The 14,122-nt window shown below is 37.4% G+C and overlaps 1 protein-coding gene across 3 annotated transcripts; it reads left to right on the top strand.

Moving 5' to 3' along the window:
- The first annotated feature begins 4,877 nt into the window (after positions 1-4,877).
- LOC129253266 (zinc finger protein SNAI1) lies at positions 4,878-12,246 on the top strand. Of its 3 annotated transcripts, none has more exons than XM_054891568.1 (5): positions 4,878-5,049; positions 10,695-10,805; positions 10,875-11,022; positions 11,222-11,842; positions 11,933-12,246. In XM_054891568.1, exons 2-5 carry the CDS (start codon positions 10,739-10,741, stop codon positions 12,084-12,086), a joined length of 990 nt encoding a protein of 329 aa, XP_054747543.1. In that variant the 5' UTR covers positions 4,878-5,049; positions 10,695-10,738; the 3' UTR covers positions 12,087-12,246. The 3 variants fall into 3 exon arrangements, with proteins under 3 accessions (XP_054747543.1, XP_054747541.1, XP_054747542.1); XM_054891566.1 differs by having other exon boundaries at positions 10,692-10,805; XM_054891567.1 differs by lacking the exon at positions 4,878-5,049 and adding an exon at positions 5,349-5,422.
- Positions 12,247-14,122: the final 1,876 nt, after the last annotated feature.

Raw genomic sequence — 14,122 nt, 5'->3', positions numbered from 1 at the left:
ATCTTAAGATACAACAGGAAGCAATAAAAGCAAAGTGTAGACTCCATACATATGGCACGAAGACTTTAGGTCACAGTGAAATTTTTGAGTTGCTATCTGAGCAATGTCCATTCTTTTTGACACATAAAAACGACCTGATAGCCATAGTTTCATTTGGAAGGAAATTTGATGTCAGATTTCCATTGCGTGAGCAATGGAGTAATCCAGAATGCATGCAGGGAGGTTTGACGGATATTTTCTTTACCGATGGGTCCAAGACTGAAATAGGGTCTGGACCGGATGGTACTTAAACGATAGTAATAAGTATCACTAGGCTTTGGGAGAAACAACAACTGTTTTCCAAACGGAAGTTTTTCCCATTCTGAAAGTAGCCCTGGAGAACGCGAAGCAAACCTCAAAGATTGTTCAAGGATGTAAAACGAAGCTTAATTATGTTGCAAGCCGAAATACGCTTGTACTTATATGGGTTCCGGGACACTCCGGTGTTCAAGGAAATTAAATTGCCATTGGATTGGCCAACTGTTGATCAGCAGTTACCCCACAGGGACCAGAGCCAATAATCGGAATAAGTTCGGCAGGAATCATGAATTGGATCAGCGATTATGTATGCAATTTACATAAAGGGCGATCGTCTAGTCTAGAACGCTGCCGAACTGCGAAAGTGTTTTGTGACAAGTCTGAACAGAAAACTGTCAAACTTTCTACTAAAACTTGGAAGGAAAGACGTTCGGTTAATGGTCGGTATTATTGTAAGATACAGCCCATGGGGTCAGCAAATGAGCACCATTGGAATCATTGAGGACCCGATGTGCCTGTCTTGCTTGGAGAAGGCGGATAGCACTGAGCACTTTGCTAGAGCAAGGCTACGAGTTTCGGGTTCCGATGTCGTGAGAATGAGTAATATTCGTGCTCTCAAATTGGAGGATATTTACATATTTATCAAAGAATCTGGAAGGTCTCACAGGACTAACTACCTTTACCTCTTTCTCTATTCTTTCCTATATCTTTCTGTGATACTTTTCTCCTTTCCTCCTTGACTTTCTACCTTCTTTCCAGAGCTCTAAATACAATGGACTTTGTAGCCTGAGTGTTTTAGGAGCCAGGAAATCTCTTGGTGCTTCTTGGCTCGACCAATTAAAATTTTGTTATCGTTTCTTCCGGTCCTCAATCATTAGTGGAACATAGGGCAGACCGTCCGCGTGAAGGAAGGCCAAAAACCTTCAAAGACGCTGAATTGGAGGCACTGCTCAATGAGGATCCGTGTCAAACGCAAGAAGATTTTGCTTCAGTATTAGGAGTTATGCGCCAATCCATTTCCAAACAATTGCATGCTTTGGGAATGATTCAGAAACTGATTCAGGGGATTTGGGTTCCTTATGAGTTACAACCAAGGAATGTTGAACATCGACTTTTCGGAAGGGTTTTCGTGACGGATGATGAAAAATGGATTCATTACAGCAATCCAAAGAAAAGAAAGTTGCGGGGACTGCCCGGCCATGCTTCTACGTCCTCGCCTCGGCCGAATATTCACGCTGCGGAGGTTATGCTATGTATTTGGTGGGACCAAGTTGGTGTTATTTATTATGAAAACCAAGCGAAACCATCACTGGGGATCGGTTTTGTCAAAATGTCCGACTTCAAATGATGCGATTGAGCCGAGCACTGCGCGAGAAGCGGCCGCAAATTGGCTTGATCCGTGGATAGCCTCAAAAGATGAACAGTTTTACCGCGTCGGTATACGAGATCTATCAGAAAGATGGGAAAAAGTAATAGCCAGCGATGGGTAATACCAATGATTCACCATTTTTTCCGAATAAAGTTGTATTTTCATCAAAAAAAAACAGCGAGAACTTTTTTTCAATGATAAACTTATTCAAAGACGAAATTAATAGATTAATCTTGTGCCACCTTGTACAATACTTGTTATCCAGCCCAAAGTTGGATTTAGTTAGTTCTAAAATGTACTTATTGCTTTTATCTTATAAGACACATTTTTACTTAACAAGGCGTTCTTTTAGGAATTCTACTTTGGTTAGAGAAATATTTCTTGTTTTGCGATTCGTGCGAGAACGAAAATTTCGTGTAAAAAAACAATTATTAGTGAACTGTGTTATTTGACGATCGTGTGAACAAAGCCCGTGTAAAAAGAGAGTCAGGTATAGTACTTAGTCAATTTTTTTCATTTCATATGAATGACCCTGCTTTGTGCCAGTCTAGCAAAAATCTGCCAAAATACTAAATAAATACTAAAACTTAAGGGCGCTCACGCTCACCAACGTAATCGTACGCCTGTATCAGCTGACACGATGAAACTAATGAGAGCCCAATGTAAATGAATTCCCAGCACCGTTCCGTTCCGTAGTATCGTAGATCGACGTTTCATCGTGTCAGCTCGTACGCCCGTACGTTTACGTTGGTGAGTGTGAGCACCATAAAGGTGCATAATCGCACTAAGGCGATAAACCCAAGTTTAGTTAACCTAAGAACTAAATTTTTAGAGCTGGGTTTATTTTTTCGACTATTATAGGACTAATTTAGGACTATGTTTTAGTAAGAACCAGAAAAAAGCAGTTGCGGTTGTTAAAAGGGAAAATGTTGATGAAATTTCCATTCCAGATGCAAGTGAACTTTAATACCAACTGGTTCTGGGTTTAATGTTAATTTAATTCGACTGCGATTAAAATAAGCTACTGTTTTTTTTCAACCTAAATTTGATAAATTTATATCTGGGTTTATTTTGACAACGCCAAAATTCGTTTAAACTAGAAGCTGTTTTAACTCACGACTATAAGTGCGGGCCTATATTTTCGAGAAAGCGAATCTCGTTTTTAATTAATAAAAATTAAACTTAAATTTCAAAATGTCGCTTTTACTTAAACGAAAATTGAACCTAAATTTCAAAATATTACTTTTACTTAATAAAAATTAAACCTTAATTTCAAAATGTCGCTTTTACTTAAAAGAAAATTGAACCTAAATTTCAAAATGTCACTTTTACTTACTAAAAAATTAACTTGAATTTCAAAATATTACTTTTACTTAATAAAAATTAAACTTAAATTTCAAAATGTCACTTTTATTCAATAAAAATTTGATTTAAATTTCAAAATGTCACTTTTACTTAATAAAAGTTTAACTTAAATATCAAAATGTCACTTTTACTTAATAAAAATTAAACCTAAATTTCAAAATGTCACTTTTACTTAATAAAAATTAAACCTAAATTTCAAAATATTACTTTTACTTAATAAAAATTTAACTTAAATTTCAAAATGTCACTTTTATTCAATAAAAATTTGATTTAAATTTCAAAATGTCACTTTTACTTAATAAAAGTTTAACTTAAATATCAAAATGTCACTTTTACTTAATAAAAATTAAACCTAAATTTCAAAATGTCACTTTTACTTAATAAAAATTAAACTTAAATTCCAAAATATTACTTTTACTTAATAAAAATTTAACTTAAATTTCAAAATGTCATTTTTACTTAATAAAAATTAAACCTAAAATTCAAAATGTCACTTTTACTTAATAAAAATTAAACCTAACTTTCAAAATGTCACTTTTACTTAATAAAAATTAAACCTAAAATTCAAAATGTCACTTTTACTTAATAAAAACTAAACCTAAATTTCAAAATGTCACTTTTACTTAATAAAAATTAAACCTAAATTTCAAAATGTCACTTTTACTTAATAAAAATTTAACTTAAATTTCAAAATGTCACTTTTACTTAATACAAATTTGAGTTCAATTTCAAGATGTCACTTTTACTTACTAAAAACTTAACTTAAATTTCAAAATATTACTTTTACTTAATAAAAATTTAACTTAAATATCAAAATGTCACTTTTACTTAATGAAAATTAAACTTAAATTTAAAAATGCCACTTTAGCTTAATAAAAATTTTACTTAAATTTCAAAATGTCACTTTTACTTAATACAAATTTGAGTTCAATTTCAAGATGTCGCTTTTACTTAATAAAAATTTAACTTAAATTTCAAAATGTCACTTTTACTTAATAAAAATTTAACTTAAATATCAAAATGTCACTTTTACTTAATAAAAATTTAACTTAAATTTCAAAATGTCACTTTTACTTAATAAAAGTTTAACTAAAATATCAAAATGTCACTTTTACTTAATAAAAATTAAACCTAAATTTCAAAATGTCACTTTTACTTAATAAAAATTAAACCTAAATTTCAAAATGTCACTTTCGCTTAATAAAAATTAAACTTAAAGGTAAAAATTAATTTTCATTTTATTTTATTTTATTTAAAATGAATATTTATTAATAAGTACTTAAGATTTTTATACATTTTGGTATCGTTTAAATTTATTCTCAGACTACTTATTACTTATGGTAAATCTCAGTACTCAATGGTGATCAAATTTGAAAATCAGTTAATTCATTCCTTACAAGGCGAATCCACACAAGGTGACTTCGCTATAACAGCTGTGCCCTGCTTCTTTGTTGTTGTCTTATTTGTGTGTTTACATTTTCATGGAAATTGCAAAAACAAAAACGTGTAAATGTTGTTGTTACTCTACCGAAGTCACCTTCTATGAATTCGCCTTGATTTCTTACTTCTATACAAGACGATAGAAATTTTGATATTCAAATCCACACACACAAATGTGAATACATGTAAGCTTTTTTTTGCATTGCTGCTATCACCTTGGAAGGAGCTTTGCCAAATTCATTTCCACTTATAGTTCCAATTCCACTATATTCTTCTATATTAGTCCTATTTGTTTTAAATGGCGTGAACAATTTTGAAAAATAGTCGTTTAAATTCAATCAGAATAATTCGGTTTTAACAAATGCGTTTGATCTCAGTGGTGGTAAAAGAAGTGCATCAAAGCAAAGTGTTTGGTGACAAGTTGAAAAAACGAGTGTTCACCTACTTTTTTGTCAATATTTATATAGCAAATCCAAAATTTTAACGACAAGTAGTTTTAAAGTCCGTTGTTGAATTTATACAAAGTGTGAGTTGGTGTAAAAGAAATTGTGGGAATTTTTTCATTATTAGCAGAGCAGGTGAGTGCATATTCGCAAATTTCTTTTCACGCCTACTAAAGTTGTTTGGATGACACCTAAACTTGCTTATATATTCTTCTGTCTGTATGTATGCATGTACACATATTCTTATGAAAAGTCGACATATTGAAAATTGCTCGCTTTGGTTGGCAAATGAAGAGGTTAGCACAAGGCGAATTTATTAAATCCACTTTGGGTTAGCACTTGCAGCGTGCAGTAGTGGCGGCAAGCGAAGCCGTTTATTTCAAAATGCCAAGTTGCCGGTGTGGAAAAGTTTCACATCGCGCATCATCTGCGATTTAGAAGCGGCATACAACTCGAAATGCACGCTGAAAATTGGAGGAGCAGTTTGATCGAAACAACTAACAAGGAGGTATGCGCCATACTATAGTCGCATTCGCGTATACAAAATTCTAGCAAAGTAGGGGAAATAGCGGAAGTTGAAAGAGCAACGTGAGTTATTTTGAGTAGATAGTTGAGGGAGATAGTTTGAGCTGATAATTTCTGCTAATCGAACACGACTGGTTATAATTTATGCAAATCAGAAACACTTATTTAGAGTTGTTGTATGATTTTCGTGGGTTTAGTGGTTTCCCGTTGCCTTCTAAAGGGTTTAGAGTTTTCCTTCTTCAATATACAGCAGCTCATTTTGAGTCAGACGCTGACCAACAGCCGCTTATTGTAAAACAGGCACTGAATGGATATTTTTTCCCCAACTCGATGACAAACATTGCAAACGTGTTGATATTTGCCTGTATTGGTCCACGGGTGTTATTTTATTTCCCCACCTACCCTACATATCTGTCGAGCATTCCCCTATCCGCCACACGGGGACGCGTTCGATGGGAACTCTACAGTGTGTGCCTACATAGCCTTTTTGAATTTTTGGAATTTTCGAATTCTATTTTTAATTTTCAATGTTAGCGAACTACAAGGTGGCGCAAAATTAATCATCCTATTGGAAGATTTATAATTTTTGCGAATGGTGTCGTACAGCTATCATTTTTGACACTTGTGACACTTGACAAATAGACAGCTGCAATGAAGAAACAGACAAGCAATGAAGCGCGTAAAGGTAAAAATATATATTTCAATCAGTCGAAATAATTTTTTTTTTAGTAAAATTAAGTAATTAGTAATTTAAAAACGAAATGGATGATTAATTTTGCGCCAGCTTGGAATCAGTTTTTAATTTATTAAACAAGTTATTTAAAAACGAAATTGGATGATTAAAATTGCGCCACCTTCGAATAATTTTTTAATTTAGTAAAAAAGTTATTGAAAAGCAAAATTGGATGATTAATTTTGCACCACCTTCGAATAATTTTTTAATTTAGTAAAAAAGTTATTCAAAAACGAAATTGGATGATTAAAGTTTCGCCACCTTCGAATAATTTTTTAATTTAGCAAACAAGTTATTCAAAAACGAAATTGGATGAGTAATTTTGCGCCACCTTTGAATAATTTTTTAATACACGTAGTAAAAAAGTTATTCAAAAAAGAAATTGGATGATTAAAATTGCGCCACCTTCGAATATTTTTTTTATTTAGCGAAAAAGTCATTCAATAACGAAATTGGATGATTAATTTTGTGCCACCTTGGAATCAGTTTTTTTTTATTAAAAAAGTTATTCAAAAACGAAATTGGATGATTAATTTTGCGCCACCCTGGAATAATTTTTTTATTTAGTAAAAAAGTTATTCAAAAACGAAATTGGATGATTAATTTTGCGCCACCTTGGAATCATTTTTTAATTTAGTAAAAAAAGTTATTCAAAAACGAAATTGGATTATTAATTTTGTGCCAGCTTGGAATCAGTTTTTTATTTATTAAAAAAGTTATGCAAAAACGCAATTGGATAATTAATTTTGCGCCACCTTGGAATAATTTTTTTATTTAGTAAAAAAGTTATTCAAAAACGAAATTGGATGATTAATTTTGCGCTAGCTTGGAACCAGTTTTTTATTTATTAAAAAAGTTATTCAAAAACACAATTGGATGATTAATTTTGCGCCATCATCTGACGTGGAAACGTGCACATTTTTACTGGTTTTCTGTTCGTTTAATATTTTGAATATATCAAATACCAATTAGCTATATTTCCATGATCGAAAATGATGGCATATGGATGCCACTGAAGTGTTTGTTGTATTTGAATGCGGAAGTCTATGCCAGCTTGAACGTGGCATACTGGCTAATTGAGAAAAAGTGGCGGCAGTCAAGCTGCACTTAAAGCCCTTGCTAACCCACGCTGCTCTTCGAAGTTAGTCGGTGAATGTAAGACAAAACTGAACAGTGTTGCAAAACACACCAAAGTTAGTCTTATTTGGGTGCGTTGACATTGTGGTATTACAGGGATCGAGTTTGCTGATAAACTGGCTAATGGAGGCTCTGCAAGTATGCCACTAGGCACTGAACCCTTTCTAGGTATCAGTTCTGCATCGATTGAACTATGAATTGACGACTTCATGAGGTCTACCCATAGGTCTGGGTTGAACTCGTGCAGAGTAGCCAAGGGCTTTGTGAAAGAACCAAATAAGAAATTGGCGACCTTTCTCCTAAAACTTAGTAGGAAGGACCTGAGAGTACTGTTGGGTGTAATCACAGGGCACAACGCCTGTGGTCAGTATATGGCTGTCATTGGGGTCATCGAAAGCCCGATATGCCTATCCTGTCTTGAGGATGACGACACTGCAGAGCATTTTTTCTGTAGCTGTTCGGCGTTTTCTATAATCAGACTTAGGCTGTTGGGGTGCGATGTACTGAGCATGGATAAAGCGCATACTCTTGCTCTTCCGGATCTCTTAAGATTCATCAATGAATCCAAGAGATTTGTGGAAGAGTGACCTAAAACTAATTTCTTCGTCTTACCATCCAGTTTTTACCTTTCCTATCTCTATTCTTTCCACTGAAATCTATTCGGGTGTAGTACATTGGTCTCCTGACTAAGTGTTTGGACTTTTCCATCCCCCTACAAATCTAATCTAATCTAGTCTAGTATTTTAATGTCGGCTAGTGTACACTCATTTCACAGTTAAGAGAATACTGACTTTGAACGGCAGATATTTATTATACGGAGCTTTTTCATGGCGGAAATACATTCGGAGGTTCGCCATTGCCTGCCGAGGGGCGACCGCTATTAGAAAAAACTTTTTCTTCATTTTGGTATTTCACGGAGATTCGAACCTACGGATTCTCGAATGGTAGTCACGCACTATTCACCCATTCGGCGGCCGCCGTGATTAGTTAATTATTGGTTAAACTGCAAGACGGTACCTATCGATATAATCATGAGCTGGAACTATTAGCAGAAAATGAAACTGTGGTAAGATTTATAAAATTTCAGAGAATAAGATGGCTCGGACACTTCTTTAGAAGGTCCAAGGAGAGAACAACTCGAAAGGCAGTTGAATTATGCCCTGTTGGGGGCCGAAGAAGAGGACGCTCCAGAGAGAGATGACTCGAAGACGCGGGAGGTGACCTTGAAAAGCTTAACGTGCGGCGGTGGAAGGAGGTAGCCTTAGATAGGGGCAGATGGCTCAAGGTTGTAAATGAACCAATGGTTCACCAAGGACTGTAATGCGAAGCACAAGAAGGAGAAGTAGAAGTAAAAGAAGAATAAGAAGAAGGAGTAGAAGAAGAGGAAGGAGAAGAAGCTATTGGTACAAATGTGGATGATTTGGATGCAGCAGATATGTTATTCTATGGTGGCGGGCTTGCGGGACCCTACCAGACAAACTGGGAGTTAAGCAAAATCATAATGCGCACAATTACAACTTTTACAACTATTAAAAAAAATATATTTTGTTAAATTTTTTTGCCTACATTTTTTCCTAGCTCTCTATGTCTCTCGTGAATTATTCCAGAGGCAGCGCTTTAGATTGAAAATTCCCAACATAAATTTGGATAAAATACAGCAGATGTGTTATTGTTTTCTATTCTATTCTTTTTTGTTTTTTTTTTTTTGGTGGGAGAGGTAGGATTCAACATGCCTTCGCACTTACACTTGCCACCGATGTATGCTAATTATCTACTTAGCATACCCGTGACCTTCGCTGCTTTGGTAGCCGCATTCCGCATCTGGGCCCAGAAAATAAGCCTTCAGTCAAATTGGATACCTAAGAATTTTACTACTTTTTGGGTCACTAAGGACGTGTCGCCTATTTGCATGCTGACCGCGAATGTCATGTGACCTCGTGTGATAAGGATGACTTTTTTGCAAGTTCCAGGCCGTGGTCCTCAAGCCATATTTGCGTCCTCAGTGTCCCGAGCTGGTGTGACCAGCGCATTCCACTGATATGTATCTTCTAGCATTTCTATGCTCAATATCTTATTCTCGTTCAGATTCCAGAGATAGGGGCCGTGAATAGATCCTTGAGCTGAGCCAGATGTTATCGCATTTGTTTTCTGACCATCTGCCACGCCACTCAGGTAGCTCTGTAGAATCCTTAGCAGGTATGCAGATATTCGAAACCTTTCTCGTAGTGCCTTTATAATGTCCATCCATCGTAGACTGTTAAAGGCGTTTCGTACATCGAGCGTTGCCAACACGGTGATGCAGTTCGGGTAGTGGCGTCTGCTTTGAGCGCTGCTTACCACCTCTTCTACTGCGTAAAGGGTTGATTTTCCGCGTCGGAAGCCGTATTACCTTGCTGATAATCCTCCTGCACTCTCAACAGCCTCTGCTAGTCTGCACTGTATGAGTTTCTCAAGCAATTTCCCGACGCTGTCCAGCATGCATAGTGGACGCCAAGCTGACGGTTGCGCTGGGTCACCCTTAGCCTTACTGATCAGCATCAGGTTCTGTATTTTCCACAGCTTAGGGAAGATGCTTTGAGCAATGCATGTGTTGTAAACATCGAGCATCACATCTGGTCGGCTTTCAGCCACAAGTTTGAGAGCTTCAGCTGGGATGCCTTGCTGGGCCTTTTGCTTTTAAGGCTTCTTGCCGCGGTTTTAAGCTCTTCCTTATTGAAGGGTGGGAGCATCCCGTCACCTTGGGGTCTCGGTCCCCGCACAGCATAGGGTGCTCGGGGAACAGCCTGCCCACTATTTTGCTGATAGCAGCACTGTCTAGATGTACGGCTGTGGAGTTGGCGTTTTCAATTTTATAGCCCAGACTCGAAGGGTTGCTATTTAGATCCCTTCGAAGTTTCTCCCATTTTGACTTCTTACTGGCGATGATTGCTTGCTTCAGCACTTTTCGGGATTGTCTATTGCGATGGGTATGCGCGACCCTGCCAGACAAACTGGGGGTTAAGCGAAATCATAATGCACGCAATTACAACTTTTTTGCTTTTAATAAAAAAAGAAATAATTTTGTTATATTTTTTTTTTATTTCGCTATATTTTTTTATTTCGTTATATTTTTTTGACCTTCATTTTTTCCCTTGCGCTCCATTTCTTATTTGGTGGTTGGGGAAACTATGCATTATTCCAGTGTCAGCGCCTTAGATTGAAAATTATGTACTATACTTACATACATAAATATGTGCGAATAAGAAAAAAAATTCCAACAAATTTTTTTTACGCTAACCTAGTTGGCCATGAATTTTTCACACAAAGTAAATATTTCTCAAGTAGCTGCAAAAAAAAGACAAAAAAAAGTTTTCGAGAAAATTTGAATTTTATTTCCATTCAGCAGTGAACGACGCAGGATAAAATTAAAGCAAAGCATTTACGCAGAAGATGGTGCGCAGCATTTTCTCACAACGCTACAATTACGCAAAAATCCGCGTCAACGAGGCACTGGATGGTAAGCGAGTTGCATCTGAATCAAAATTATCAAACTGATTTTCAATTGCCACACTTTTTTGCTGCGCAGATGTCTTTCGACGCATTCCGATTTTTCCGAAAATTGCCAAGCTACCGAAACTGAAGCGCACCTACTACATTGCCACGCCGAAGCCGATGGTCGAGAAGAAGAACAAGACGAAGGCAAAGCATAAGAAATCGCTGCCTTCCTCCGATTGGTAAGCCTCAACCGAAGCGCACGCTCTGCTTGCAGCCGCACAAGCGCAGGTTGTTAGATTCACGTAAATGCACACATACAAACATATTTTTTTCTTTTTGTTTCTCATACACAAATGTACATACAAAAACAAAAAAAAACTTGGAAAATATTTTGTACTCTATAAAATAACAAAAAAAAAAAAACAAAACACTTCAAAGGTATGACAGTGATTCGATACCGATGACAACGCGCTATGAACTCGAAATGATTTTGGATACGCCGCTTATGGAACGTTATTCCGGCCACAACTCAAAAGGCACATTCAGCCACGTCTACTGGAAGGCACTTGATGCGGATGAGGGGCAAACGCACGCATCATTCACACAAACGGGCAATGGACACATCAACAATGCAGAATCGACAATGCGTAAAAGTCAAGCCGTCAGTAGCAAATCACCATCCATTGGCCAACCGTTGGCGGCGAACATATCGACGACATCCAGCACATTGACGACGGTGACAACGTCGGTTGCAACGTATCAGGCCTCTCTTGGTGGGTACAGTGTGAAAAAGGAGCTGCCCGAACAACCTGCGCAGAAATATGTGCATGAAACGCCCAAAAGTTTGGCAGCTACAAGGGAATCGCACGACTTTGAATTCGCAGTGCCCGAGCTGAATAAGCGGCGCCGCAATAAACATCTCGAGAAGAGCTACGAATGCGAACAGTGCCACAAAAAGTTCGATCGGCCATGGGTGTTGCATGGCCATATGCGTCTGCATACTGGCGAGAAGCCATTCGTGTGCCCGGTCGAGGCGTGCCAGAAGCGTTTCGCTGATCGGTAAGTAGTAAATATGAACGACGGAATATAGAAATTATGAAAAGTGGATGGATAGACAGATTTTGAATTCATTTTCCAATTTAATTGTAGCTCGAATTTGCGCGCTCATCAACGCACCAAGGGACATCACAATTGGAGTTATCAGTGCCCGCAGTGTACGAAGGCGTTTAGTCAGGAGAACTACTTGAGTCGCCATAGTCTGGAGGCTTGTCGTAAATTTTTAGCATCACACAGAAATGGTTGAGATTCACCGATACACAACAACAATTCATAGAGCAACCTGTTCTTGCCACTGTGTCTTAGCGCGTAGTATTTTTGTTGTTATTGTTTTTGTAGTTGTATTTTTAGAAACATGAGTTTTTTGTGAAAGCATCTTATTTGAATTGTATTATTTTGAAAATAAACTGCATGACAATTTTTAGAAATAGATAGGAATTTTCTACTGCTGATGGGACTCACGTAAATTTCATTTATGGAAGGCAGGGCTGCAATCGGAAGTGGGTGAATGAGGCTTTACTAAAAACTAAATAAAATAATTAGGTTAGGTTAGGTCAAATGGCTGCCCTTGCGAGGGGCCCACTTGGACAAAAATTAAAATTTGTCCGTTGTGGTACCATACATTGGGAAGGGAGGGGACCAGACAGAATACAGGGCTTGGATTAGAGGATTTGAGGATGACGACCAACGAGTGGCGCTTCAAGCTGCTGATAAATTTCACCAGTTTTGTCATAGTTAAGTTCGCAAAATACGCTGGCTTAACGAAAAAGTCAATTAACGTGTTCTTTGGCAAATTTTAAGTGTGCCGCAACGTGCTTTTTTCATCCATAAAGGAATTTTTCATGGACTTATATATTAGGTTGTAGAATAAGTTCGTAGCGTTTTTACCGAAAACTTTTATTCAAACAAAAAATAATAATTATATCAATAAGTTAATCAATTATATAGTCGCCGTTGCTGTTTACAACCTCTCGTTTAATTTGTTGATGCCCTTCCGTCAGAAATCGCCTGGTCTGGTGTCAAAGAAGTTGTTGAGCCACTTTTTAAGGACCTTTTTGTTATCGAATGTAACGATTTTCATATGGTTTGACGGGGAGCGGTAATCGGTCTGTACAAGGTCCGCAGAATATAGCGGATACTGAACGATCTTCCATTCGAGCTCTTGGAGTCCGGCTTTGACGACTTGTGCAACATAGTGTCTGGCGTTGCCGTGAAGGAGTATGGTTTGACCATCTCGATCAGGTTTTTTCAGTCAAATAGCCTCATTCACGCGGTGTAGCTGGGCAATGTAGAGCTCCTTGTTGACCGTGGCTTTCTTTTCGAGCATTTCCCAGTGCACCATCTCCTCCCAGTCCCAACAAACACATATCATGATCTCCTTCGGATGAAGATCCGGCTTTACTCTCGGTTTTGGCGTATCGGCTGGAGCCACCCACTCCTTTCTTTGTTTCATATTGATATGTAGGCACCATTTCTCATCTCCCGTGACGATTCGGCACAAAAAGCATTTTTTATGACCGCGTGTTGCTCGATGGCGGGCGAGATGCTGGGAAACAATTTGACGGCGACTTTCTTTGTTTATTTCGTTGAGTTCGTGAGGCACCCAGACTCCCAATTTTTCGGGGAATCCTATTGAATGAAGGTGATTGAGAATTGTTTTATGATCGCAGTTCATTTTGTCGGCCAATTCACGACCGGTTTGGGGATCGTTCTCCTTCATAAGTGATTTGGGACGTTCTTCATCGAATTCAGAAGGCCTTTTTGCGGGACGTGTCCCTGACGTCAAAGTCGCCATTTTTGTACTTTGCAAACCATTTTCGTGCTGTAGATTCGCCTATGACACCTCCTCTGAACACGTCGCCAATATCCCGGGCTGATTGGCAGCTTTTTGACTTCGATGGAAAGTGAAGAAGAGCATCGAAAGTGTCGAGAATGTTGATTTGTGCCTCCTAGGTATTCCATTTCTAAGCCTCAAAATAATAAAAAATTGAATAATTCAAAAATACAATTAACATAGTTTTGTAGAGCAGAAAGAGATCTATGCAATGAATACTCACCCTTTGCCAAACAGCAAGCAAATCGTTGTAAAATAAAAGAAAATATAAAAACGCTGTGAACTTATTCCCCAACCCAATACATAATTTGCGCTCCAACAAGCGTCTACAAACTGTTACGTCACTTGCATTAAAATCTAAAGGTTTTTTTATTTCTGCAAATGACGCTGTAGGTTCTTTTTTAGAGACTTGGCGTATATACCGATCGTCTTCTGTGGTTGTTTTGCAT

Source organism: Anastrepha obliqua, chromosome 1, assembly GCF_027943255.1.
Source record: "Anastrepha obliqua isolate idAnaObli1 chromosome 1, idAnaObli1_1.0, whole genome shotgun sequence".
Classification (NCBI taxonomy): domain Eukaryota; kingdom Metazoa; phylum Arthropoda; class Insecta; order Diptera; family Tephritidae; genus Anastrepha; species Anastrepha obliqua.
This window is presented reverse-complemented; position numbering and strand designations above follow the sequence as displayed.